This window comes from Python bivittatus, unplaced genomic scaffold (genome assembly GCF_059951505.1).
Source record: "Python bivittatus isolate LINGU-HERP-01145 unplaced genomic scaffold, Pbiv_v1 ctg000690_np1212, whole genome shotgun sequence".
NCBI classification, from domain to species: domain Eukaryota; kingdom Metazoa; phylum Chordata; class Lepidosauria; order Squamata; family Pythonidae; genus Python; species Python bivittatus.
The window spans coordinates 11,832,426-11,858,585 of record NW_028277096.1 but is presented as its reverse complement, the minus strand read 5'-3'; the positions used below and the strand labels follow the sequence as shown (position 1 = coordinate 11,858,585).

Sequence of the window (26,160 nt, the reverse complement as noted above, 5' to 3'; positions counted from 1 at the left end):
AGTTAAGGCTAAGTGATGGTACAAGGGGTGCAGCAGGGTTATTGTCCTGCCCCAGAGCCAAGATGGCGACCCCCTGGCTGGGCTGCTGGCAAGGAAGGGCCCTGCGTAGGATCACTTTACCCATGTAGCAACCTGGCATACTTAACACGCAACCAAATGCCAACTGAACAGGGCGGTTAGATTCACAAGAGACACTGCAAGGCAGGATATCCACGGGGCGGGGGAGGGGAATCAAACAATCAAGATCGCAGCCACGTGATCACAGCCGCCATCTTGGATTTTTCAACACCCTCGCCCTCAGCAGACACCCCTGCTGTCTGGGTTTCTACTACACAATGAGTCCCTATTAGCTCATCACATTGTAGCCTGCTATGCTATGCACACCCCTTGTACCGTCTTGGTTGGTTTATGGTTCAGGGAATCATGCCAACCCAGAAAATCAGTATAATGGGGTAAACCATAGTTCACTTACCATGGATAAGCCATGATTTATTAACTAAGCCAACCGTAGTTCCAATAAAAGAGAATATCTGGAGCTCAGGGTTGAACTGTGGAGTCCTTGGTGCTCTCTGAGCTTGGCTGTTTGCTTGCAGACGTTTCGTTACCCAACTAGGCAACATCATTAGTGCGAGGGAGTGTGGGGTTTGCTGCCTGTTTATCTATAGTAGCTTGCCCTGCCCGTTTTGGTGGGGATGGGGTGGCATCACGTTCACTGATGAAGTTACCTAGTTGGGTAACGAAACGTCTGCAAGCAAACAACCAAGCTCAGAGAGCACCAAGGACTCCACAACCATGGTTAGCTGCACTTACACAATGCAGACCACCCCGGAAGCTGGATACCCAGGTCTCATAAAGCTAAACCCAAACAAACCACCTGCAGAGGTAGGTCATCTGGCCCCCTCCCAGTGCCCATAACCCCCTGCCAACGGGAAGGTGCTCCGGGAGCTGCGATCCAAACCTTCAGGCGGGCGCGGCGTCGCCGGACCGCACTTCGAGCCACGGGTCACAATTCGGAAGCATGAAAGGGCTCCTCTGGACAGCGAAGAAGCCGGTCCACCAATCACAGCTGAAAGTGTCCTCGTGACCACGCCTCCTTCCCTCTCTTCGGCTTCCTATTGGCCGAGCGGTACAACCCGGGCACGAGTGCGCCTTTCCTATACCCCATATATAGAGACGAACCGGGCAAGGTTGCGTGGAAATGCGGGAGACTCGGCGGTTTGGTTAGCGGTCCTCCCACGCGCCGTTTCCGATCTCGTCCTGGGGTGGGGGGTGGACTCTTTTTATTATTATTATTCTTGTTACATATTATTATTTTTGGAGTGTCTTCATCACGTGGGGCATCAAACCCGCAAGCCCGCCGCCACCGATCATGGCAGCCCAGCGCTAATGTTTCGTTTCGCGGTCATTCTTTGCACGCCGTTCGGGGTTAGCGATGGCTAAAAGGAGCTCCTTGTTTATTCGAATAGTGGAAGGAAAAAATTTGCCCGCCAAAGACATGTAAGTAAAAACAGACTCGCGCCCCGGCCCCCCACGCTTCTTTTGCCCCTCTTTCATTTACCCAGCCTCAGTTGCCGGCTTCTGCGATGGGTCTTCGGTCACAACCCTCAGGGTATTAGGGAATATGCGTAGCTCAGGGTTGAACTGTGGAGTCCTTGGGGGCTCTCTGAGCTTGGTTGTTTTCTTGCCAACGTTTCGTTACCCGGCTAGGCAACATCTTCAATGGTAGAATGGGATGGGGTTTGCTCTCTGTTTATATACTATTAGGGAGTTTCTTGCATGTTGAAAGAGTGGCGGGGGGGGGGGAGGAGGAAGGAGCAGGTGGTTCTTACGCTTGAACAACTTTACAATATTTCCTTGGACTCCACCGGTGTTTAAGAAAAACGAACCACGGAAGCTTTTTCTTTTTCTGGGGCTCAGCTCATTTGCAACCTTCTTTAAAATCGTAAAGTCCAGAGTGAGGTAGACTTTTCCTCTTAAAATGCAAGCTTGGCTCGTTTCGTAGGCATCAATATCTTCCTGTGAGACTTAAGAGACATTGACTGCATCGATTGCCGCCTTCTGAAAAGTGGATTCTGGTCCCCGCCCTCCAAATCCCATAATAATCACCATCACCATCGTGCAGCCTGAATTGAGAAATCTTCCTGGGGAAGGTGCACCTGTATTCCCTCAACTACCCCGTGTCATCCACCCCATAATGGCCATAAACGTAATTTGCTGGGATTTCTGAATCACGATGGATTTCCAAGATAGCCTTCATAATCTGGTTCTGCCAATTCAGATGGAAGCCTGTGGCTTCATCCCAAAGATTCAGTGTGGCACGAAGTGGTCCTCAGACACAGTTGGAGCAGGTTATGGCCATGTTTTCTGAGGAGAAGCCTCTTATTGTGGTCCTCGCATTAGGATTATAACCCAGCCCGTTGGGTCAGTTATGGATTCAGTGTGGAATGGATGTTCAGAAATGGTTAGTCCGGTCAGCAGGTTAAGTGTGTTGAGTGAACACAGGCAGCGAAATGGCTGTCAAAAAAAGGTAAACATTTTTTTTTAGCCAAGAGCTTTAAAACCAGGGATTCATTTGTGCCAGATTTCAACCTCGCTCTTGGATCTCTTTTTCTTACCGAAGGTGAGAATTAATGATCAATCTCTTTAGAATTTCAGCATTATTTGATGTTGGTGGAACAGGAACAGGGAAGGCTATGGGTAGATAGAAGGATCAGAAGAGTGAAAATGCAGCAATCGCTGTTGTGTATCATCTTGCCCAGATCCCCCGGAAGGAAAATATGGCATTTAGAATGGTCTTTGTATGGGCTTCAGGAAAGAATCATGGAACTGGGAGGGTCCTCAAGGATCATCTAGTCCAACCCTCTGCAATTGCAAGAAAACGAATCAAACCATCCTCGAGGGGTGGTGGTTTGGATTCTTCCTAAAAACCTCCAGATATGGAAAAAGCCTCTTTAACAGAATAGATGATATTTTCTACACAGGGGAATCAGCCAGGAATTGAAGATGAAACCATGGCTCTCCATTCTTATCTACTATTTCAAAAATATATATTTTGTAGGGCTGGGAAAGACAGCCAGTCTGGTGTAGTGGTTAAGGCACCAAGCTAGAAACCAGGAGACCATGACTTCTAGTCCCACCTTAGGCACAAAGCCAGCTGGGGGGCCCTGGGCCAGTCACTCTCTCTCACCCCCAAAAAGGAGGCAAGTGCAAACCACTTCCCAAAACACCTTGCCAAGAAAACTGCAGGGACTCGTCCAGGTAGTTGCCAGGAGTCAACAACGACTTGAAGCCCCCCCCAAAGAAAAAAAAACCTGGGAAAAGTACAGAAAAGGGGGAGCCAAAATGTTTAGAGGGATGGAACTGAAAGCAGGCAGAGTTTGGGTCCTTGGGGAACAGAGAACATAATCAGTTTTTCTTTTCCTCTCAAAATGTCAAAATTCAACTGAAACCAAATATGAGGAGATTCAAGATCAAGTAAATATTTCTTCCTCCAGTGTGTAGTTAATAAGGAATTCACTGTACTCTGATGTGACCACGACCATCAATTGAAATGGTTTTAAAAAGGGGGACAAGACAAATTCAGGGAGAGTCAGGCTCCCAGTTTTGATGGTGGTATCCTGCCTCCTGCCGACTTACACTGGAGAGTAACAGCATCTGCGTGGAGAAGAACAGTAAAAGTAGCGCTGCACCATTGCAACACAAGCCCTGTCCGTTTGCTATGTGCATAGGAATGCCGCACGCCTACAGGAAGAGGGCACAGAGCCCAACTTCTTCTGTCATTTTGATGAAAACATCAAGATCCTGGGGAACAAGAGCAGAAGAGAGTGACCACCCTCCTATCCATCCTTCTGACCACAGAATGTCCCTGGCCAGATAGTCAAACAACTTAAGCAGGAGACAGATTAGCATTGGACATATATGTATGTAAATGTATATACAGTAATTTATTTACTTTGTTTCTATGCCACCTATTCCCACAAGCTACTCCAAAAAAGCTCAAATTCATATAAACATTTTAAAAAATGAAGGACATCAACACCAACAAATATGAGTACCATGTGCCTGCAACCTCACCTTCAGATCACAGAACTTCCTCTTGCTTGGCAAGATGGAACAAAGAGGTCTTCAAAGTTTTTCTGAAGCATTGGAGAGGTGAGGCTAATTACATTTCTATTGAGAGAGAGAGTTTCTAAGAGGGAAAACAGCTACTGAGAATGCCCACTTCTGACATCTTGTTGGTGATGATCCTGTAAGGGCAACACCTGAAGAGAGTTGACCCTATTTAATCTGGTAGGATGGGGAGATGAATAGAAGATATATAGATATAGATGTATGTTCCTCTTTCTAATGTATACATGATTTTATTTCAAACATCTAGCTGTGATAACAGTGTTACAGAACTGGGATGACTTCCTGCAAGATAAATCTGGCTTGAAGATGATGAACAGCACAGCCTCTGAAAAACTATTATAGTCAGGCTGATTGTAGGCTTCTCCATCCAAAATGCCCTATCTCAGGCTAGTCCTGGCTTCTACAACTCATATAGCTCTCCTTAGCTAGTCAGCTAGCTGGAGATAGCACATGAGAAGATTAACTCATGGATGTAGTTTTCTCAGTGGTCCTTTCAAAGCCAAGTAAGAAATGAGAAATGCCAAAGGTTGCTTACAATTCAGTCTCATACCTGCTTACTCAGAATGGTAGTGAGTCCTGGTGCTCCATGGCCCTTGCTCCCATTTGCCATTTGATTGATTGTGTGTCATCAAGTTGTTTTTGACTCTTAGTAACCACATGGATAGACTTTCTTTATGAAAATATGTCCCTAACCTGTTCTTTCAGGTCTCCCAATGGCGCACCCATCGCCACTGTAACTTAGTCCATCCACCTTGCTGCTGGTTGTCCTCTTTTTTCTTTCCTTCCACCTTTCCCACATTACAGCCTTCTCCAGAGAGCTGGATCATCGCTCCAGCTGTGTCCAAAGTAGGATAATTTGAGTCTGGTCATTTGTACCTTGAATGAGAACTCTGGGTTGATTTGGTTGATCATCCATGGGCTTGTTTACTTGGCTGTCCATAGTATTCTCAGGAGTCTTCTCTAACGCTCTTGTTTGAGTGTTGGAGTCTTCACTCAGGAAGTTTTCTCACTAGCACTCCCTCAACACTCACTCCCTCAACACTCAGGAGTCTTCTCCAACACTCCAATACTCTTCCTAAACTGCTTCTTTAAAGTACAATGCTCGCTTCTATAGAGTGCCACAGGGAATGCCATGGCCTGTACAATTCTGATCTTTGTAGGTATAGACACAAGATGGCATTTGAATATCTTTTCCTAGGCCTTCATGGCTCCTCTACTGAGTGCTAGTCTGTGGCATAGATCTTGACTGGTTGTTCCTTTACTGTTGATGATTAATCTTAAAAGCAGAAGATATCTACCACTTTGATATCTTCATTGCCAGTTCTAATTGCTGACTGAAGACCTCCAGAATATGGAACTTTATTAATGCATTGTGATAATAATGTATATGACATTAATTTTTTTAAAAAAAGAAAAATGGTTGAGAAGGCCTGGAAATGTATATGATATGAGATGCAACTGCAAAATATTTAACTTGCAAGTCTTCTTCCTTTCCTCTTCTGCTGAGGGGGAAAAAATCTTAATTCAAACATAGACAAATATAATATATGAGCAAGTCATTGCTGCAGATCAGATTCTGATATTCTTCCAATGTTGTATAATCATTCTTTTGGCTGTCCCCATTTGCAGAAAGTCCATAATTCCTGATGTGGTAAATTCCAAATACTGAATTAGTGTATTGTTTTCTGAGTACTTTTATGATGTTATGGTTTTATTTTCTTTTTTTATGGATATAAATCTCTGAGAGTCACTTTGAAATTGGCAGTTTACGAATCAGGTAATAAATAAGAATAGTCAAGAACATTTACATTCTTTATTTGTAGCAATTTATTTAAATTAATGTTAAGAATCTTGTGGCCTTCAGCCAAAATATGGCAATAAGAAGATGAGCCCCAACTGCATGAATTAATGTAATCTCCTGGATTGCATTTGTAACAGCAGAAAAATTGCATCCAATTCTCAGTAAATATTCTCTGAGACATCCAAAATACATAAAACAAAAACATTTCAAGATAAAAAAAAGCATATTTTCATATTTTAAAGCAACCCCCCCCAAGACATTGATGCTCCTTATTCCTACAATTGTGCAGATAATTAATTTCGATTTCATCTAGCCTTCAGTTTCTTTTAAAAATGGGTTCCTGATGTAGGAATCACCTTAGATTCTTCCAAAACTAACAAATATCAAATTTCAGAAGCAGGAATGACAAATAAGAAAAGCTTAATTTGAATAAACTGCATAGTATCATTCTGAGGTAAATTAAGTTCAGTTTTAAATTTTAGAATTTTTTTCAAAACTGTTTCATCAGAACTAAGCTGGTTTGGGTACTAGTATTATATAGCTCATCATGGATCATGGAGAAAGCATGAGAGTTCCAGAAAAACATCTACTTCTGCTTCATTGACTATGCAAAAGCCTTCGATTGTGTGGATCACAACAAACTCTGGCAAATTCTTAAAGAGATGGGGGTAGCAGACCATCTTACCTGTCTCCTGAGAAATCTGTATGCGGGCCAAGAAGCAACAGTTAGAACCGGTCATGGAACAACCGATTGGTTCAAAATAGGGAAAGGAGTATGACAAGGCTGTATACTGTCACCCTGCTTATTTAACCTATATGCAGAGTACATCATGAGAAATGCCAGGCTGGAAGAATCACAAGCCGGAATTAAGATTGCAGGGAGAAACATCAACAACCTCAGATATGCAGATGATACCACCCTAATGGCAGAAAATGAAGAAGAACTAAAGAGCCGCTTGATGAGGGTGAAAGAGGAGAGTGCAAAAGCTGGCTTGAAACTCAACATTAAAAAAACGAAGATCATGGCATCTGGACCCATCAATTCCTGGCAAATAGAAGGGGTAGAAATGGAAGCAGTAACAGACTTCATTTATTTGAGATCCAAGATCACCGCAGATGGAGACTGCAGCCATGAAATTAAAAGACACTTGCTCCTTGGAAGGAAAGCTATGGCAAACCTAGGCAGCATATTAAAAAGCAGAGATATCACCTTGCCAACAAAGATCTGCATAATCAAAGCTATGGTTTTTCCAGTAGCAATGTGTGGCTGTGAGAGCTGGACCATAAGGAAGGCTGAGCGCCAAAGAATTGATGCCTTTGAATTGTGGTGCTAGAGAAGACTCTTAGGAGTCCCTTGGACTGCTACAAGATCAAAGCTAAAGGAAATCAACCCTGATTGCTCATTGGAAGGATTGATACTGAAGCTCAAGCTCAGATATTTTGGCCACCTAATGCAAAGAGAGGACTCTTTGGAAAAGACCCTGATGCTGGGAAAGATTGAAGGCAAAAGGAGAAGGGGACGGCAGAGGATGAGATGGTTAGATAGTGTCACTGAAGCAATGAACATGAAATTGAGCAAACTCAGGGAGGCAGTGAAGGACAGGAAGGCCTGGCACGATATGGTTCACGGGGTCACAAAGAGTTGGACATGACTTAACGACTGAACAACAACAACAAATTATATTGCTCTTATCATATCAGGTCAAACAGGTCTTCCAAGTCCTGTCTATACACAATTGTCATCTGATGGAATCTCAGAAGTGGACCTACAAATAGATGTATTATTTTTGAGTGAGTTGCTTTTATTTTATGCTGATCTTGATTGTAATGGCCCAGAACCTTCAGGAATAGGTGGCGTGCAAACAAAGTAAATAAATACATAAATACAATTTCAGATTATTTTTCAGCAGAAATTATTCCATAATGTAAACTGGTCATGGGAAAAACAATCAAAATTTTATCAACTCAGGTTTTTATCTGTCTGTCTGTCTGTCTGTCTGTCTATCTTGTAGCACTTTCCTTATACATCTTGAAGGCCATTGAGAGGTCAAAGAGAGCCAGGATGGATGCAGCCCCCATCCCTGTCCCACCAGAGAGCATCCACAGTTGTGATCAATGCCATCTCAGTACTAAATCCAGGTCTTAAAGCTGGCTGAAAAGTTCAGATAGTTTGGTTCAGCTAGGGCCCTCTGAAGCTGCAGTCCAACTACCTTCTCAAGCACCTAACCTAAAAGGGAAGATTGAAGACAGAACAAAAATTGTCCTATTTATTTATTTATTTATTTATTTATTTATTTATTTATTTATTAGACTTGTCCCCGCCCATCTCCCCACAATGGGGGACTCTGGGTGGTTTACATCAAATTAAAACCATAAATACATAATTAAAAGTTATAAAAAAGAACCACACTTACACAGATAGAAAAAAGATAAAAAATCCAAGAGGCCGATGGAGGCCACACCAGGCCACTAAGGGGCTAGCCAACCCCATTTCTGACAACCTCTCTCCCCGCCCCAGGCCAGATGGCAGAGCCAAGTCTTCAAATCCCTCCAAAAGGCCAGGAGTGAGGGGGCCTGTCTCACCTCTGGGGGCAAGATGTTCCAAAGGGCAGGGGCTACAGCAGAGAAGGTCCGCCTTCTGGACCCCGCTAATTGGAGTTCTTTTGCTGAGGGGGTCCGAAGCATGCCCTCTCTGTGAGATTGGGTGGGACGGGTTGACATCATGGGGGCGAGGCGGTCCCTCAGGTAGCCTGGCCCCATGCCATGTAGGACTTTAAAGGTGATAACCAACACCTTGAATTGGACCCGGAAGCAATGGCTTCTCAAAAAGGGATAGACCAAGTGCAAGCAGGACCACCCCTTCACTCAAAGGTGAATTTAGCAACCGTATGTTGTCTCTCAGGAGGCCCTGATTAGCCAGGAGGGACATGGATCTAATACCCAGGTAGCCATGCTCACAGCCCTGAGGACTTAGTCCATTTTTTCAGGGCCAACAGGCTCAACAGTTCTTGCCAGATAACCAAGCCAGACTGTTCCTCTGTCAGTGTCCAGCTCAGGGTGGGTGTGAGTGAGTTGATTCAACAGAAGCCTTAAGTAGCCCTGCAGGTGTTTCTCTGGTCCCTCCTTCCATATCAAACAGGGCTTACACCTGGCTATCCACAGATGTGATTGAAGTGGGAAAATAGTTAAGTTTTGCCACTCTTATCACCACAAGGTAATCCTTAATAAAGGCTTTTACCTTCGCGTTCTGGTGTTTCATCTCCTGGAGTTCTGCTGAAAAATCAGGGGGTTTCCTAGGATCCATGAGCAGGAAGAGGTCACACAGGAGTAATCCAGTCCAAGGCCATTGTCACTCATTCCAAGTGGCATCTAATGCCTCAGTCAAATTGCACACCAGAGTCTCAGGAACCACCCCAGGCTCCCTCAGCATTCATCAGGGCCTGGAACAGGCAGATCAAATAGGTCCCAATTCTTGCCAGATACCAGTGCAGTCAAACTGTGGTTTTCAAGGGAAGTCCAGAGTCGAACTAAATTCTGAAACTCCTTGTTTCTAACCAGGTAAGGTGGAAGTTAAAGCAAATGTTCAGTGATCAGCCTTAAAGAGTAGAAAATTAAATCCACCTTTCCCAACAGGCAGTTGTAGTTTATAGAGTGAAAATGATGAAGAATGCCCTTATCAAAGGAAGATACTGAATAATGTATAAATGTCCTTAAAGTAATGTGAAGGAATTAAAACAGAAGACCTCTTCAAATATAAATCGTGTCATTTGGAGTTAAAGGCATCTTAATCACATTTATTTTACTCTAAGTACACAAAATAATTGTAGACCATCTGTCTAGATCTCTTTTCATTTATGTCAGAATTGGGGATAATTTCAAATTTGCCAACTGAGGCAGCTTCTTAAGAATCTTTTTTTCAAAAATAAACAAAGGAATAAAAACAGCCTAAACCTCCAGTTTAGAAACATGTCAGAATTATCATTGGGACCGAGTGGCATCAGATCTGATTTATTCCAATATACAAAGTAACCAAGCTCTCACACTAGCAAAATGAGATTAAAAATGGAATATTCTGGCTTATTTCAACATAACATTATACGCACCATTATGCATATAATGCATTCCCAGCCGCCCACTTGCACATAAACACTCTGTAAACCCTTTTTCAGAATTCAGAGGCTCTAAAGCCACATTTGAAAGAAAGCAAGAGGCATTCTTGATGTGTACCACCATGTAAATTTAACTAAGAAGAAAACCTCTATTGAAACCATTGATAACTAGCAATTCCATTTCTCTTCTAGTCCAGAGGAATGTATGGTCCAGAGGTCCTGGGAGTGCAGTCTGATGTTTTCTGGAAGTTGCTCCCCCAGACTTGTCTTTTGCTTTATCTGGAATGCCATGAACTATTTTTGGTTTGAAAGATTAACTTCCTGATCTATCACAGCATCCAGAAATGGCCAGTTTGGCATGTACAGAGGCACACTCCAGAGTTTCCTGGAATGTTCTTCCCACGCTTCCAATAATCACACTTGATCTGGAATAGAATACAACATGTATTTTCAGAGTATAAAACTTTGAGGAAACCCATTTTAATTCAAAATCTGCTTCTAAAATCTCCCAAATCCTATTATCAAAAGCTTTCCCAATATCTAGCTTCCATGTCTAAGAGAAGACTAGAATCTGGATCTCTCTGTTCCTAGTCTAACATTTTAACCATTATACCACACTGGCTCATCAGGGAAACATTGATCTCCAATAAAATAGGAGACAAGAATCTAATATAACTTTTTCTACCTAATCATGTGAACATTTATCAATGTCATGACCTTTCCCCAATTTCATAGATTTGATTGTAGCCACTACTTTTGCAGAGAAAGTAATTAAGTGAGGTTGCCCTGTGATAGCTGTGGATATTTTGTAGAAGAGAATCTTATCTAATTATCTGTTGCTGAGAAATAAACTATTACTATTCAGTTTGGAATTAAAAAACTACAATTATTGACTTAGAATCTGTAAACTCTTTCCTCCATGAATCATGAATAAAAGATCTAGGACGGTGTTGTTTAATTTATGTAAATCTAAAAGTCAATAGTTTACTAATTTCTCCTTTTTCCTGGGATCACTGTCTGATACAATTCAATTAAAAAATTGCCTTGAAGCATGAAGTTTGTTCAATTTAGCAGAAACCAGAGATCTATATAATTCAAGAAATGGATGAGGTGCGGGAAGCGTTCACTCTTTTTTTTTTTAACCTTTCTCCTCTAAGGATTTAACTTTAAACAATTGTTTTTTTCATAAGAGGCATATGCAGTCACACAGTTGAATAAATGCTTTTGCATATTCCATACAAAGGCAGCAGGATAACTGAATCCTTATGAAAAATTCTACTGCTTCCTGTTCCATCTACGTAATCAAATCTTTATAGTTCAGTAGAGGTACATTCAGAGACAATGTAAAGGAAGTACAGTATTTAAATTGTTTTTCAAATAAGGGCACCCATTTCATAGAAGTGTGGTTTGAAATAGATAATAAGGAATGAAGTACCATGAGATAATAATTGTTTAAAAGTGGTTTCTATATACAAAAGAAAGAAAAGTGTATTCACATTGGAAAGGATGCTTGAAAGCCATTAGATTAAAACTGCAATATATATATATATATATATATAGAGAGAGAGAGAGAGAGAGAGAGATTAAAGCTATAGATTAAAACTGCAAAAGCCATTAGATTAAAACTGCATATATAATCTAGAAGGATGTTATGAATCTGAGAATATAGTTTGGGGAAATGTGTGTGTGTGTGTCACAATCTAGAAAGGAATTTGAGACTGACATAGATCCAGTGGCATCCACAACAAACTGTGATGCCATCAACATGCCAACGTGTGAGTGATGAGGTCATCACGCAGCTGCCACCATTACCTACTTACGTCATGATAATTGATCTAAGTTGCAGCATTGTGTGATGACATCATCATACTGTATATGTATTGTTTGTTCCCCTTGCCTTCCCCACAGATATCCATGTCTAGATCCCCCCAGCTGTTATGTGATCCACTGACATACAAATGTTGAAAATGAATTAAAGTTGCTTTTTGCATATATGGTACGTTTCCACAAAGGCCTAAAAAAGAAAACCCAAAGCCAGGGATAATCTGAATTCCTTATGCACTTGATAAGTCCATTTATAATATTTTAAATAATATTTGCTTTTTTAAAGAGATGAAAATAAAAGTATGGCACTCCCTAGTCAGATGGAATACTTGCTTGAAGTGTTCCCTACTTCCCTACTTCGGACTGAATCTTGCAGATTTTCCATGTCCTTTCCAGATTAGGGACAAATTTAACAGATTGTAGACTATTTGAAGAAGAGTGATGCCTCTTAGCCAGTTTTTATCTCATAGGAAAAGTGAGGGTATATGCGTTTTTATTTTTAATGTTTTTGTATAAACACACGTACATGCATGGCATATGGTACAGTACACCCTTTCAGAAGCTACAGTATGGGTTAAGCACATAAGTAGTGAGCCCCAGTTGGACTACAATTCCCAACAGCCATGGTTGATTTGTCCAGTACTTGGGGACTATGGTAGCTGTAGTCCACTGTCTGGGAAGGGGTGAGCATTCTTCCTTCTAAGAAGCCGTCAAAACCATGCCATCTTTTTATTAAATATTTCTAAACCAAGTGTAATGCTTTTATATGGGAACTGCTACAAAGATACTTTCATTGGAAAGCATATGCAATTCCTTCTGTAGAAGAATGGCAAATCAAGTTGTGGGAATACTCCTTGTCGTCCATCCATCTTAAAAGCTGCCAAGGTTGAGAAACACTTCTCTACAAATTCAAGGCAGCCATGGGACTTTATGGTGGGAGGCCAAAGGGGACAAGTGATGTCACATGGGAGACATTGTCATCAGGCTTGTGACATCATTGTGGTTTCTACTGGATGCCCGTGAAGGAAGCAGGCAGAAACTGTTCCTCATTTTAGCTTTACAGCATAGTGGTTAAAGTGTTTGGTGCTGGGGAGACCAGATTCAGACTCAGTCTGGAAGCTGTCTGGCTGACTTTGAGCCAGTCACTGACTTGTGGCTCAAGAGTCAGTATGCTATAGTTCTGAAGGTTCTAGACTAGGAGTGGGGAGACCTGGGTTCCAGAGCACCCTCTATCTGGATTCCTGATGAAAAGATGGGATATAACTCTAATAAATACTGCTGTAATACAGGTTGAGCCGAGGACAGTTACTGGTCCAAATTTACTAGGTGAGCTCCATGATCATGTGGGGTCTTGAATGCTGGTCCCTTGGTCCTTGTCCCACACTAACTGTGGTCAAATAGGTTGGTTCCGTACAGCTCATGTACATGGCTATTGAATTAGACCAGTTTGGGGTTCACACTATGTATGTAAACTTAAGCTGTGAAAGAGGCTGTGTTCATACAATCTACTAAGCCACAGAAAAACTAAAAGGGTTAAAAGGAGCCATGCTTGATATGTTGTATGCAAATATAGCTGCTGACTCTTTAACGGATTTGATTAAGCGTGTTGTGCAAGCTGACTTGTATATTGCCTGCTTCAGGCTACTGTGCATAACAGGAAAACATTTGGCACATGACCCAAACCCTTTTTTAATACATTTTCAGAAGCTAAATTGGAGCTAAACTTTTCCAGAAAACTAGTGCCCCCTTGTATATAAAGACACCAGCTGGGATCATAGGTAGTGCTAAGTCATGTGATTTGCTTGCTATTGGCTTAGCGTGATGCGATAAAAAGCTAGGGTTGCAGAATGCTTTGGATTCAATTCCAAAAAAGGCTTTGGAGAATGTGGGGGCACAGATTTAGAGCTTGTCTGCAACTCTTTAAAGCATCTGCATCTTTTCCTGGGATCACATGGCTGCCCTCTGCAGCTAAAGTGCAACCGTGGGAAATAAACGCAGCCACTGGCTTGAAAATCATGGTTTATGGCTTAGCAGGTTATGTGAACCCAGCCAGTGGTGGATTGTTTAATAACCTTGGTTAACTGTTAACCCCATCATATTGTTCCTGCCATATGATTCTGGGTGCCGTGAGCTCTTATGCTGGCTTTTGGTTTGGTTGGCGTCTTTTTGTGATTTAAGGTGACCAAAAAAGGGGAAAATGTAGGTCTGTTTCATCTCCCCCCCTGCTTTTTTTTTTTCAAATGCCCTAAGTCATTCTGTGCATCTCTATGGGTATTTATTCCTAACCACAATAACCCTAAAACATGCAAGGTGGTGCAAACTCTGCCCTTTTCCATTTGCATCACAATGCCGTTTACAAGTGGGTAGGAAGAAGAGTTTGCATTGCAACACTGCAATGCATTTTTCGTCACTTGCCTCTCCTCTTCCCCCCTTCAGACGGATGCCTACGTACAGCTCTCTTTCCGTCCTTCCTCCCCTGCATTCTTTCTGACACCCGAGAAAGCGAAGCCTTTTAATATACTCAAAGAAAAAGAAGATCCTGTCTGGAAATGTCATGATGTCCTCTTAAACAATCTGAGCTAGAAAACCAGATTCCTGGGTGTGTCTTTCAATCAAAAGCCCTTTCCCCACCTTCTTCTACTTATCAGCATGTATCTGTGATGTTGAGGACAAGGTGGGGAGACTGGCCAGTGTTGACATACGGAAGGACCAAGTGAAAGCTTTCCTTGAATAATATCAAGGTAGAGTTACTTTGAGTATTCCTCAGTAGAAGATGAGTGGCGAGGAGAAAAGATCAGTGTTCATTTCCTACATCGGAAGCAGCCCTAAACTGAACCAGTTGCCTCGGGCAGCAGGAATTATGAAATGGCAGGAAAATATTACATAATTTTATCATAGTTTTGCTACTAAGGCTGGAGACGGGCGTTTCTAGGATTCTTTGCCAAAATAACTTGTATTGCGTTGAGTGCGCCACACCTAACCAGGATGTGAGACCTGATTTGGTGCTTCATCATCTTGGGCAGCAAAATATCTGGAACTGACCCTGGACAGAGATTTTAGGGTATGCATGTATGCCAGGAAGTAATTCTTCCTTTGTGTCTTGAAAAATATAGGGCATTTTATTATTTAATTAACTGAACACAGAAATTGGTTTTGGACAAATTTACAGAGGACAGAAAAGAAAAAAGAATATTTTTTCTTTTCTTTTTTTCTTTTAGTGTTCACTCCTCTTTTAATTTAGTTTTTGTTCCATATTTATAGTTGCATAATTCTTGGGGTGATATGAAATGAGATTTAGTTTTTTGTATGGCACTGTTATTATTTGTACTATATTAGTATTAGTATTAGTATTAGTATTAGTATTAGTATTAGTATTAGTATTAGTATTAGTATTAGTATTAGTATTAGTATTAGTATTGGCTTAAAAAACATACAATAAAAGAAAAGGTTATATGGAACCAAAATGGAACAAAACTCTAAGTAGTTTCTGATTTTTCGGTGAAGAGAAACAGTAGAACTCAGACCAAGCTTCTCGTGCTGCAAAAGCCTAGAGGATCAGCAGACATAAGATGGTTATTTGAGACTTTAAGGGAATGGGCTATTTATTTTTGTTTTGTTTCTAGTGGTAATTTTATTAAAGATTATAATTACAACAGTAATAACTAGTACAAACTGAAAAAGAATAAAAGAATAAAAAGAAAGTAGAAGGTAAAGAAAAGAAAGAAAAAAGGGGGGAAAAAAAGAAAAAAATAAGAATATAGTAAAGAAAAAGAAAACAACTTCCCCCTTCATCACAACTATAAACAATTTTAATAACTTATCACTTTCTCTTAAAATACAACAAATGATCTCTTCTTCCTATATCCCATCTCTTATCTATGACAAATCCATAAAGCATCATCATTTCAGTCCTGATGTCAGCAAAAGTCCTTTAAGGGTTACCAGAGATAACAACATATCTATTTTAACCTTGATCAAATAAGCCAACTTTATATTCCTTCCTTTTTCTTGTAACAATCTTGATCTTTGGTGCCATCAAATAATGTCCTAGAACTTGATTTCTTTTCATGTTTTCTTTGTCCCGTCTCACAAAGTTCTTTAAAACTTTAACAAGCCTCTTTTGTAAATCCAATATAGGAAAATTATCCAGGTCACTCTCTTGGTTTGTTGTTTGCATATCCCTTTTAATTAAGACATCAGCCGGTTTCTTTTGAATGTCCAGCATAACATCTTTTTCCATGTCATTCTTGTAGAAATCCACTTTCAGTCTCAGTCTCGTCCAGAAAAAGCTGTTCCTCTTCCATAACATCTTTTAAACACAGCCTATCTATAGAGGCAGACACTCTTAAAATGAACTTCTGAGTCTGTTGTTCAAAAATATCCTTCAGTATGTTCAATGTTAAAATATTTTGCTTCATTCTGTAATTGTAAATTGAGTTTCTTTTTAAGTGTTCTTCTCCTTTAATTGTAATTTCTAATTCCCTCTAGTTCCCTCCAGTGTCCAATTCTTAAAATCTTATTATGTTTCAAAACAAAAGTGTTTTCCCATAGCAAGGATTCTTTTTAATTAATTCCAAAATCTTATTTCAAATTTATCTGGATCCTTAGTCCGTTTGTAACTTTCTAAAATCAAAGTTTTAATCATTCTTTTGCTGTTTATTAAAAAAAATTGTTTTAAGTTCTTAAACTTGTAGTTAAAACTTCTTTCGCTAAGGAGTGAAGGAAACACCTGGTGCTATAGAACATGTCAATCCAAAGGTTTGTAATAGCTGAAAAGCAGTTAAGAAGTGATTTCCGAAAGTGATTAGAAAAGGAAGTATGCAAAGTTAGTGTCCTTCCAAAGGCGCCAGCTGTGGTTTGAGTAAGATACCTATTCCCTCGTCTCCCAGAGCTCTAAACCCACCAGAGACTACTGTCTTGTGGTCTTCTCGCAAGGAGCAGCTGTCTGGAGAGGAATTATCAAAGAGCCGGTCTACTCACTGGCTCTTCATTCCACTGTGGTCATTGGCTCCGCTTTTCATGGAGCTGTCTTCAGTCTGTCATTTTTTCCCCTGGAATGGGCTATCTGTAGGTTTGATCAGGATAGAGCTGGATTTGATCATATTACCCAGAATGGAATGAAACATTTTCTACATGAAACAACAGCATTTTGATTTGTTTCTGAAATCAGAAACAAACTGTTTCCCCATACTTGAACCAAAATATTTGGAATATGCATGCTTTGTTTTGTATAAGACTGCTCAAACTAGCTAGAGGTAGTCCTTGTTTAGTGACACCCTCATTTAGTGACTGCAATTACAACGATGATGAAAAAGTAAATTTGCAACCAATCCTTGCATTTATGACCTTCGCTGGTCTGTGAAGCAAAGGAAAGCTGAAGTAAGATCCTAAGAACAGCCGCGGTTTCACTTAGAGACCACTTCGCTTAACAACTGAGTTGCTGGTCTCAGTTGTGGTCACTAAACAAGGACTACCTGTATTCTGTACTTGGAGTGGCATTTTGTACATTCTATACATATGGATGTATGTAAATGTAAGTACAGGCTTCCCTCACTTCATGCTAGGATGACATTTCCCCCAAACCTTGCATTAAGAAAATTGGCATAAAGCAAGACACTGAACCAATGGAAAAAAAGGGAACTGTGGGGTATAGCGTCAGATTTCATAACCCAAATGCATTGACAAATATGCTCATAAATTTTTAGAATCTTATTCTTCAGCACTGCATTATTCAAACGGTAAACGCATTTTCTCCATCTTTTCTCCAGCTGGATTTCTAATGCGTGTAGTGATCATGGCAGACTAAGGGGTAAAATCCATCACCCAGCACTACAAATTTTATTAGCATTCCTTGTTATGCTGCACACAGTTAATTCACTCAGGTTAAAAGGTTCTTTCACTAGATTTGGCATGACATAGCACAGTGTTTCTCAAGCTTGGCAGCTTTCAGAGGGGTGGACTTCAACTCCCAGAATTCCCCAGCCAGCCTTGCTGGCTGGGGAATTCTGGGAGTTGAAGTCCACCCCTCTGAAAGCTGCCAAGCTTGAGAAACACTGACATAGCACATCCAACTTTGTAGTGTTAGAGAGGTCTTTTCCCTTTTCATTTCGGGTAAGGGAGTTAGACAAGGTGTTGATGGTGTTTTGACCCCATAGTAACTGGAGAAATTATTGCAGGTACAGTAGTAGGTGGAGGTCAGCATGCACAACTAGAACAACTGAACAACATGATGATAAATGTGCAACTAAGGGCAGAAAAGGATTTGGGGAAGACGTCTTGTCATATTCCTAGACTTTTGGAGCAAATTGACAATGCTGGTACAGACCCCATAATGGTGATTTTTTTTTTTTTCACATAAAGCAAACGTTGGCTGGAAATGATCAATCCCATAATAGTGATTTTGCACAAAGCAAATTTGCATAAGGCCAGAAACCTGTGTATATACATGATTCAAATAAAACTAAGTTGTTGGTATGACAGGATATGCCAGGACATCGAGAAGTTATTCTTGCAGACAAATTGCCACTGAATGTTGTAATAGTGGCCTGATAGCATCACTTTGCAGCTAGAAGCTTTTCCCAACAGCTACAACGATGGCTGTAGGTTGTAGAGTAAAGGCTGTATCTCAGGGTGTGTTGGGTAGAGAAAGGGGGAGTATGGACTCACTTGAGCCCCAAGACTGGGTGGCAGGATAAGACAAGAGCTCAGTGTGTGCTGCTTAGATATGTAGGGAAAATCAAGCTGGATTGGTTTTAAAAAAAAAAAAGCCAAAGTTTGTATAATTGACTAGTCCAGTGTTTCTCAACCTTGGCAACTTGAAGACGTGTGGACTTCAACTCCTAGAATTCCCCAGCCAGCCATGCTGAAGCCATGTTGAAGTCCACACGTCTTCAAGTTGCCAAGGTTGAGAAACACTGGACTAGACGCTAGAAGAATTAAGATCCAGTTCACCGATAAAAGCGCCTGTGAAATCTGCTTGAGAACTCCAGCAGCAGATGGCCGGGTGAGGCTTCCCAGCCCTCTTCTGTGTCCCACTGAATGCTGGTGTTGCAGTTTGCCAGAGAGAAATTCTGTGATTTGAGTCACATTACGATCAAACCAAAAGAAAATGGGCTTAGTTGCCCAAAGAGCACAAGTTATGAGCAGAGTAGTGTGGCGCAAAGGCCACGTGTGAAAGGATCCCAGTGATCTCTTGAGAAACAAGGTAATAGAAGGTTAAGTGATTTGTCACCCATAGTAGTGTAAAACCCCATCAGATAAAACAAGCTGACAGAGGAATGCAAAGATTAGGAAAATAACAGAGCATGAATTCTAAAAACAGTTCTGCTGATAGGATTCAGTTTATGTGATTCTGTAAATATTTTTCCAGCTACGAGCTTTCCATAACTTAGTTTTGAACTTTTTAACGTCCATAATTCCACGCTGACATCAAATCTATTTGGAGGGTATTGACTGGGTAAAGTTGCTTTAAACTTTATTTTTGGGCTTCTGGGGGGAAATGTTGACCGCTTTTCGTCTGTTTGCTTTCTGTTCTGCGCCCATGTGCTGAACAAGGCGCCCATTTCAGATTTCTAGTTACAAGATTGATCCCTTTAAACTTTACATTAGAACGCCATCATGTCCCTTCAGAGCCCTTCTTTGCCATGTGTTTTACTGGAAAGCTCCCCCTGGCTAATTGGAGACCTTGTGACTTTGTCAACAAAGGATATAACTTTTCAGAAGAGGAAATGATTTGAGTCTGACCTTTTAAAAACTGTTTATTCAATGGTAACAGTCCCAGAGGCCTGTAGGAAGAAAACATGTTTTGTTACAGGCTGATACATTTCTCAGCTTGCTTAAGTTTAGGGTAAAGAAGAAAAAATGAGATAAAATATGTTTTAAGGTTAACAAATAAGACTTTAAAAAAATCAGGCTGTAGTTTACGCTGGAAGACAACTTACATCTCCTTTTATTTTATGAACTCTTGCTAATCGCAAGACTGAACAATTGCCTGCAGCAAAAGCAATTGCGTATTCTTCTCCCTGCCTCTGTTTTTTCCTTCACTTTTTGAATATTTTCTAAAGTTTAAGACCTCTGTGCAGAATTCTAACTGATGTCTTATAAACAAGGGCATCCATTTGTTTAAGTCAAGATGGGCGTCATGAATGCACGGTCAAAACCCACCTCTTTTTACAAGCATCACAGTAAAAGGCGCAGGTTTTATGGCCACAATATTTACTCCCCCCCCTCCCCCGCAGACGTCTCTGTCACAAGGTGGTAGTCAAGGGGGACAAATAACAAAAGCAACATTCACTATAGTGATGCCAGTTTCACCACTTTTGTACTTGTGTTGTACATCTGGGTGTGAAAGGAGAGGGACTTACATCACCCTGGTACAATGTTGCTATCATCAATTTGACAAAAGCCCATGATCCTAAGGATGGTTCTGGATGGAAGAGCTGCCTGCTTGAGTGGTTTTTGACTTTAGCCCAAGAAACCACTGAAATGCTTCTCCTGCCAGCTGATGACCTGCAGAAGAGGAGGAAGGTGAGCAAAACTAGAAGAATCAACCAATCACTTTGCTTACCACACACTGCACACACAAAGTCAGGACAGCAACATTCAGCAGTGAGTCAAAACAAAAGGCTTGAGAGGCGGGGTATGTGTTGGCAGTGGGGTGGGCAATTTCAGGCTGGTAACTGAAGGAAAGGTGGCTAGAGAGTGCTTGAGTTGAGCAGTAGGGAAAGATCCTACAAGGCAGTACAGTGGTAGGAATTCTGCTTACACGCCAGTAGCATAACTACTTCTTTCTGAGATCTCTCCTTCTCTTCAGCCTCACTTTACCTCCAAACAATGAGTTGCAGTGCTCAGTTTAGCACCAGTTGAGTTTGTTGTAAGTGGCAGAAGACCTATTTTAGTGAAATGAAAGAGAGAAATTCAACAAATACATATTGCTACATGTTATGAGAACATCTAAGCTGTGGCCAGTTCATGAGAAGAGTCATAACTGGCAGAGCAGATACTGCTAGGTTTAAGTGTTATTCTAGTATAGTTGTGCTATAATCATATAGCTATTTTACAGAGGGTGATCTTCTAGTCCAATACATGCCTCCTTTTCATAGCTGGAAAATGTGAGCCCCTCCAGATATTCCCTGAACTACAGTTCCCAGAAACTCCAGTCAGCATAACCAGTGATGATGGATTCTGGGGATTGTAGTTCAGCAACTTCAAAAAAGGAGAGCCACAGATCCCCCACCCCGATTTAAGTTGTAGGCAGACTCAACAGCTCTTCTGCGTCCTCTGGGGGGGGAAAAATCTCAGCTGGCTGATCTGGCAATAACCGGCAGCCAAAAAGTTAAATTCAGAGTTCTGTAAGTGTAATTTAAATACCTGCCATACATCCATTTCCCCCATCCCACACGTAAGCTTGAGTGGCTGTTCATGTTCCAGCAGAATGGAATCTCTTTTAATTGAGTTTATAAATGATTAACAAATAAAGCTAGTGAGCTATAGGTGCTAAAAATAGATTTCATTTTATTTCCATTGTTCCCTGTCTCAACCCTTGCCTGTTCATGAAGATGGTGTGGTTGGAAGGAATTAGCTTATGACACCTCTGGGCTGGGTGGGTCACAAGGTGTTCTTAGTACTATATTTGCCCATTTCCCATGTATATGTTGCAAATTGAAAAAGCTATAAAAACTACTAACATAACACTAACATAACTATACACAGACAGCAGGATCCAGGTTCTCCTTGTTAGGAACATCATGGTCATCCAGAGGCTACATAGATTAGAGCAGTGTTTCTCAACCTCAACAACTTGATGTGTGGACTTCAACTCCCAGAATTCCCCAGCCAGCCATGCTGGCTGGGGAATTCTGGGAGTTGAAGTCCACACATCTTAAAATTGCTGAGGTTGAGAAACACTGGATTAGAGAGTAAGGGATATGACCTTGACTGAAATATACAAGAACTGTTACGGAGCGAAGAGGGCTGAAACTTTCTTTAAGTCCTGGAAGCAAGATAGTATTCAAAAGAGACTCAAGGAGGTTCCTTCCTGACTCACTGGGGTATAAGAAGGAGGAGGAGTAAAGCACAAGCAGACTTGCAAGATTTGGTTATTATAGAACCCATCTCAATAAAGCTTGCTTCTACAGTAGTCTTCCTGTGGAGTTGCTTTTCTGGTCTGGTCTACCTATTGGAGCTGACATCCATCTCACAGGCCTGATTGTGCTTTACCTCCCCTCCCTCTTATACCCCAGTGACTGCTGGAGTCACTTCCGAATATTAAGTTGCTTCCCAGGACTTAAAGAAGGTTTCAGCCTCTTTGCTCATGCAATGCTGCTGGCATATTCCTGTCAAAGACATCTCCCTTACTCTCTACAACAGGTCTGAAGTTTCTGATTCCATTGGGTCCATCAACATCAGGGACACTGATTCTGCATAGCTGTTGTAAAAGCATATCATGCTGCCTCTGCTTGTTGGGTAAGAAAATTGAGTAGTTTAGGCATACTGTATCAGGTGGAAAAAATCCATATGGCCACTAGATGGAAGATATTTTTAAAACTCTCTTTGCTAGTAAGTCATCTGGATTTTTCAGCCCAGGTATGATAGACGTAGAATAATTTTTACCTACCACTTTTGGAAATACTGTACATTCTCAGAAGATTGTTGGCTATAAGTTGAAGCACAGTCCCAGCTGTCAACTGTTTCTTTCAGCTCTTCCATATGGGTGTGTTGTGTTAGATGAGCTCCATGCTGTTCACATGATGCTGTCATGGAGTCCTTTTCCATGCAATCATTCCCAAATTATCCTTATATCAATGGCAGCTGATCTACAGGGAAAGCTATTTTAGGCTGCTGTTGTCTCTGCAACCGGATAAAGGGATTCTTATACACACTAGCCTTCTTACCCAGAGACATTTGAAAGGCAGTGGAGACCCAGAACTGCTAACCAGGTGTTTTACACAGAAGAAGTAAAGAGGAGGAAGGGTTGAGTATTTAGGCATGGACTGAGAAGGTGAGATGAAGCCCTCAGTTGCTGGCAAAGAAGCGCTAGTTGGCTGATAGTTCTCCATGCTCAGTTATTGGCTGGGAAGTAGAGATGCTGATTCACCGTTAGCTCTCTGCGAGTTCTGTAGTCTTGCAGACATATAAACATGCCCATGTTCATAGCATCTAGACATCCATAAAACCTTCAAAACAACCCTGATCAATCCTGGCTACACTTTAAAATGACATCAGAAGAATCGGGAGATCGAAAGGCTGACTGTCCAGAAGTGCCACAGATCTTATTTTAAGAAGCACTGCTTCAGGACATGAACTCTGGTGGTTTAAAATAAGGGAATCTTAAGCTGGATCTATGTATCTACTGTACGTACGGATGGATATACTGTGGTTTGTTGAAACATAACTTGCTGAATAAGTTAACATTGGTTGGGTTCAGCACAGTAAGTAATGGTTGCAAAACACGGTGGCTAAGTTTGCATAACACACTGAGTCCGAAAGGGAAATAAACATGTCATAGCTTAGCAGGATATATGAACACTGTTTTAGAATCAAGATTTTACATCAGGAAGAAAAGGTTCTAGTGGAACCATTTTGGCTGGGGAATTTTGGGAGTTGTGATCCCAATTCATCTGCATGACACCAGGTTAGGAGGGCCAGATACTAGGAGATCTTTCCCAATCCAGCCTCCATCTGTTTTGGGATTACAATTGCTAGGATTCCCCAGCCTTGAACTGGGCAGTTCATGGCTTAGGTTCATACATCTGCTAAACCTTAAACCTGTCTTAACTAAACACAGGTGTTATATTCATATATCGTGCTATGACCCAACAAATAAACCATGTTATGCCTTAATGTCATGGCTGGATTTACAGAAGACAGTTCCTGTATTCCCACAGCACAATGAACCATAAATTACCTAATCTGAGGTTTATGGTTTATACCAGTGTTTCTCAATCTCAGAATCTTTAAGATGTGTGGACTTCAACTCCCAGAATTCCCCAGCCAGCATGGCTGGCTGGGGAATTCTGGGAGTTGAAGTCCACACATCTTGAAGGGTCTGAGATTGAGAAACACTGATTTATATAAACCCAGCCATAATTTTCTGTGTTAAGGGGCAAACATTCTCACTTGTGAGTTTTCCAATTGCAACGTGAAATGATGCAGTTTGAGCAAGTTTGCAACCTTGTTTGCTATTTTGGGAGAGCCAGAGGGAACAGTGACTGAAAATGTAGAAATGTCTTATGAAGAGCTTCCTCTTCATAAATGTGAGGATTTCATGTTTAGGAGGAAGTCACGTTTAGGAGAATACAAGCCTTTGTATTTACAAATCCTACTGGCTTGAGAGACTACAGAAATTTCCATAATCATCACTTTCTCCCATGGGCCACACCAGTCTTGACCATGATGGGGTTGCTCTAGCAGTTTTCCAGAAAGTTGTGGTGTTCTGGATAAAACATCAGCATTGGCCATATCCAGAATACCAGATTACCGTTCTAGTAAAGTTTTGACCATCTCTTTTAAATCAAACAGAGGTTTGGGGTTTTCTTCTCCTTCAACTGAAGAAAAAAAAAATAGCTTTAAATGTGCTAACTTGTCCGATTGTGCAGAAATGTAATTTCTGACTTCAAGTGTTTTTAAGGAGTTTTTAATCAGAATGCCTGTTGGTTTAGGCCTTCTCCTGGACACTTCTCTGAATAAATATGCTGCAAATATTCTTTAAAATATCATTTCCAATCACAGTGGCCAGTGCCAGCTTTCTCTAACATGATGCCTCCCAGAATTCCTAGCAAATTTAGCCAGTGACTGGGAATTCTGGGAGCTGAAGCCCAACACATATCTAAAGCAGCTCGTTACAGAGTAAATTTGATCTTGTAATATCTAATGTTTCAATAAACCCAACCTTTACCTTCACACAGCATCCTTAATTAAGGTTACCCAATGTGATAGTAGCAAAGAGAGATTTCTCTTTAAGATTATGATTTATAATGTGTCCATTAAGGCTTATGGTCAAATCAAGCAGAGATTACAATGTGATGTTATGAGGATGTATTCATGCCACCATAAAATATTAATGTCCAAAAGTACTTAACATTTGTTTAGAACTTAAGCATCCTGATCTGTCAATAACTGGATTCACATGTTGTGCTGAGGCCTGATTATTTGAACCATGATTTATTGAATAAACCACAATCAGTTCAGTTTCTGCAGCACACTATACTACAAAAAAACTGAACCAAGATTAACACTAATCAACTTAGCATATTGCATAAAAGCAGCTTCTGGAACTTAAATGACCTGGTTAAGCATATTCTGAAGCACCACTATTGTAGCAAAGGGAGTAAGGATGAGGTGAAGGGAGGTGAAGAATAGCTGGTATGTATACCACAAAGATCAGGACTGACTGACAGAGGGATGGTGGGTACTAAATTGATGGGGAAATCCTCACTTGCAGATCTTGGATAAAAATCACCAGGCTTGATAGATTGATGGTTTGATGTAGTGGCTGGGTTTTCCTAGCTATTGCAGCTGAAGACCTCCCTGGTTGCATGGCAGAGGAATCTTCAGAACTCAGTGATCTGCTGGATTCCAACTGGCCTGCTACAGGATTGCCCCCTCCCATCTGACTACCAGGTGCTCTGCTTCCATGGCCAGTCTTGCTGTGGAGACCTCACTGGTGCAGGAAATTTCCTTTTTTGTAGGGGGTTTGGTTCTGGGAACGTTGAACTTGTAGAAGACCAAATGTGGATTTACCAGGAAGTTGATATTTCCACTGTACAGAAATCAAAAGATTGCAAGATTCATGCGAATCTCCCTCAGAGGTCCATCACTTGCCAGCTTTTACTAACCCACATCCAGTCACCATTTTTTAACAAGAAAATGCAACAGCTGCTTGCTTGAGTCTTTGATTCCCGATATGGAGATTCCACACATTGGGCAGTCATGCAATTTTTTTTCTTCCTTTTTCTGGCAGCAGAGCCTCCCTATTCAAGGTTGGTTGATAGAGTGGGGGCTCTCCACACAAAGAGCTGGTTTTGGGGAGAACCGCTGCTGCTCTGAAAGTAATTGGCATTATTTTCATGGCTGTGTGGACAATGGCCTTTCTGTGGGCATATGTTTTACCCAGGAGGAAAGCACATTATCAAAGACATGTGAATGAGCCATAAGCCATAACATTATTTCTTTGATTTTGGCTTAGCGTGTTGCATGAACTCAGCCATTCACAACTACCTTAGCAAGTTGTGTGTGCCAACCCATCCAATGTGCATTTAGCAAGCCACAGTTTTGCCCATCGTGGCCCAGAATGAT

The 26,160-nt window shown here is 41.2% G+C and overlaps 1 protein-coding gene across 3 annotated transcripts in view; it reads left to right on the top strand.

The window, feature by feature from the left end:
• Window positions 1–1,206: 1,206 nt before the first annotated feature.
• LOC103068216 (ras GTPase-activating protein 4) overlaps window positions 1,207–26,160 on the top strand; it is a 71,829-nt gene continuing 46,875 nt past the window's right edge. For 2 of the 3 annotated variants that reach the window (XM_007421781.4, XM_007421782.4), the window contains exon 1: window positions 1,207–1,497. In XM_007421781.4, coding sequence (XP_007421843.1) covers window positions 1,433–1,497 — 65 coding nt within the window. In that variant the 5' untranslated portion in view covers window positions 1,207–1,432. Of the gene's footprint in view, window positions 1,498–22,233; window positions 22,330–26,160 lie in introns of all 3 variants that reach the window. The other variant, XM_088152297.1, reaches the window with a different exon arrangement.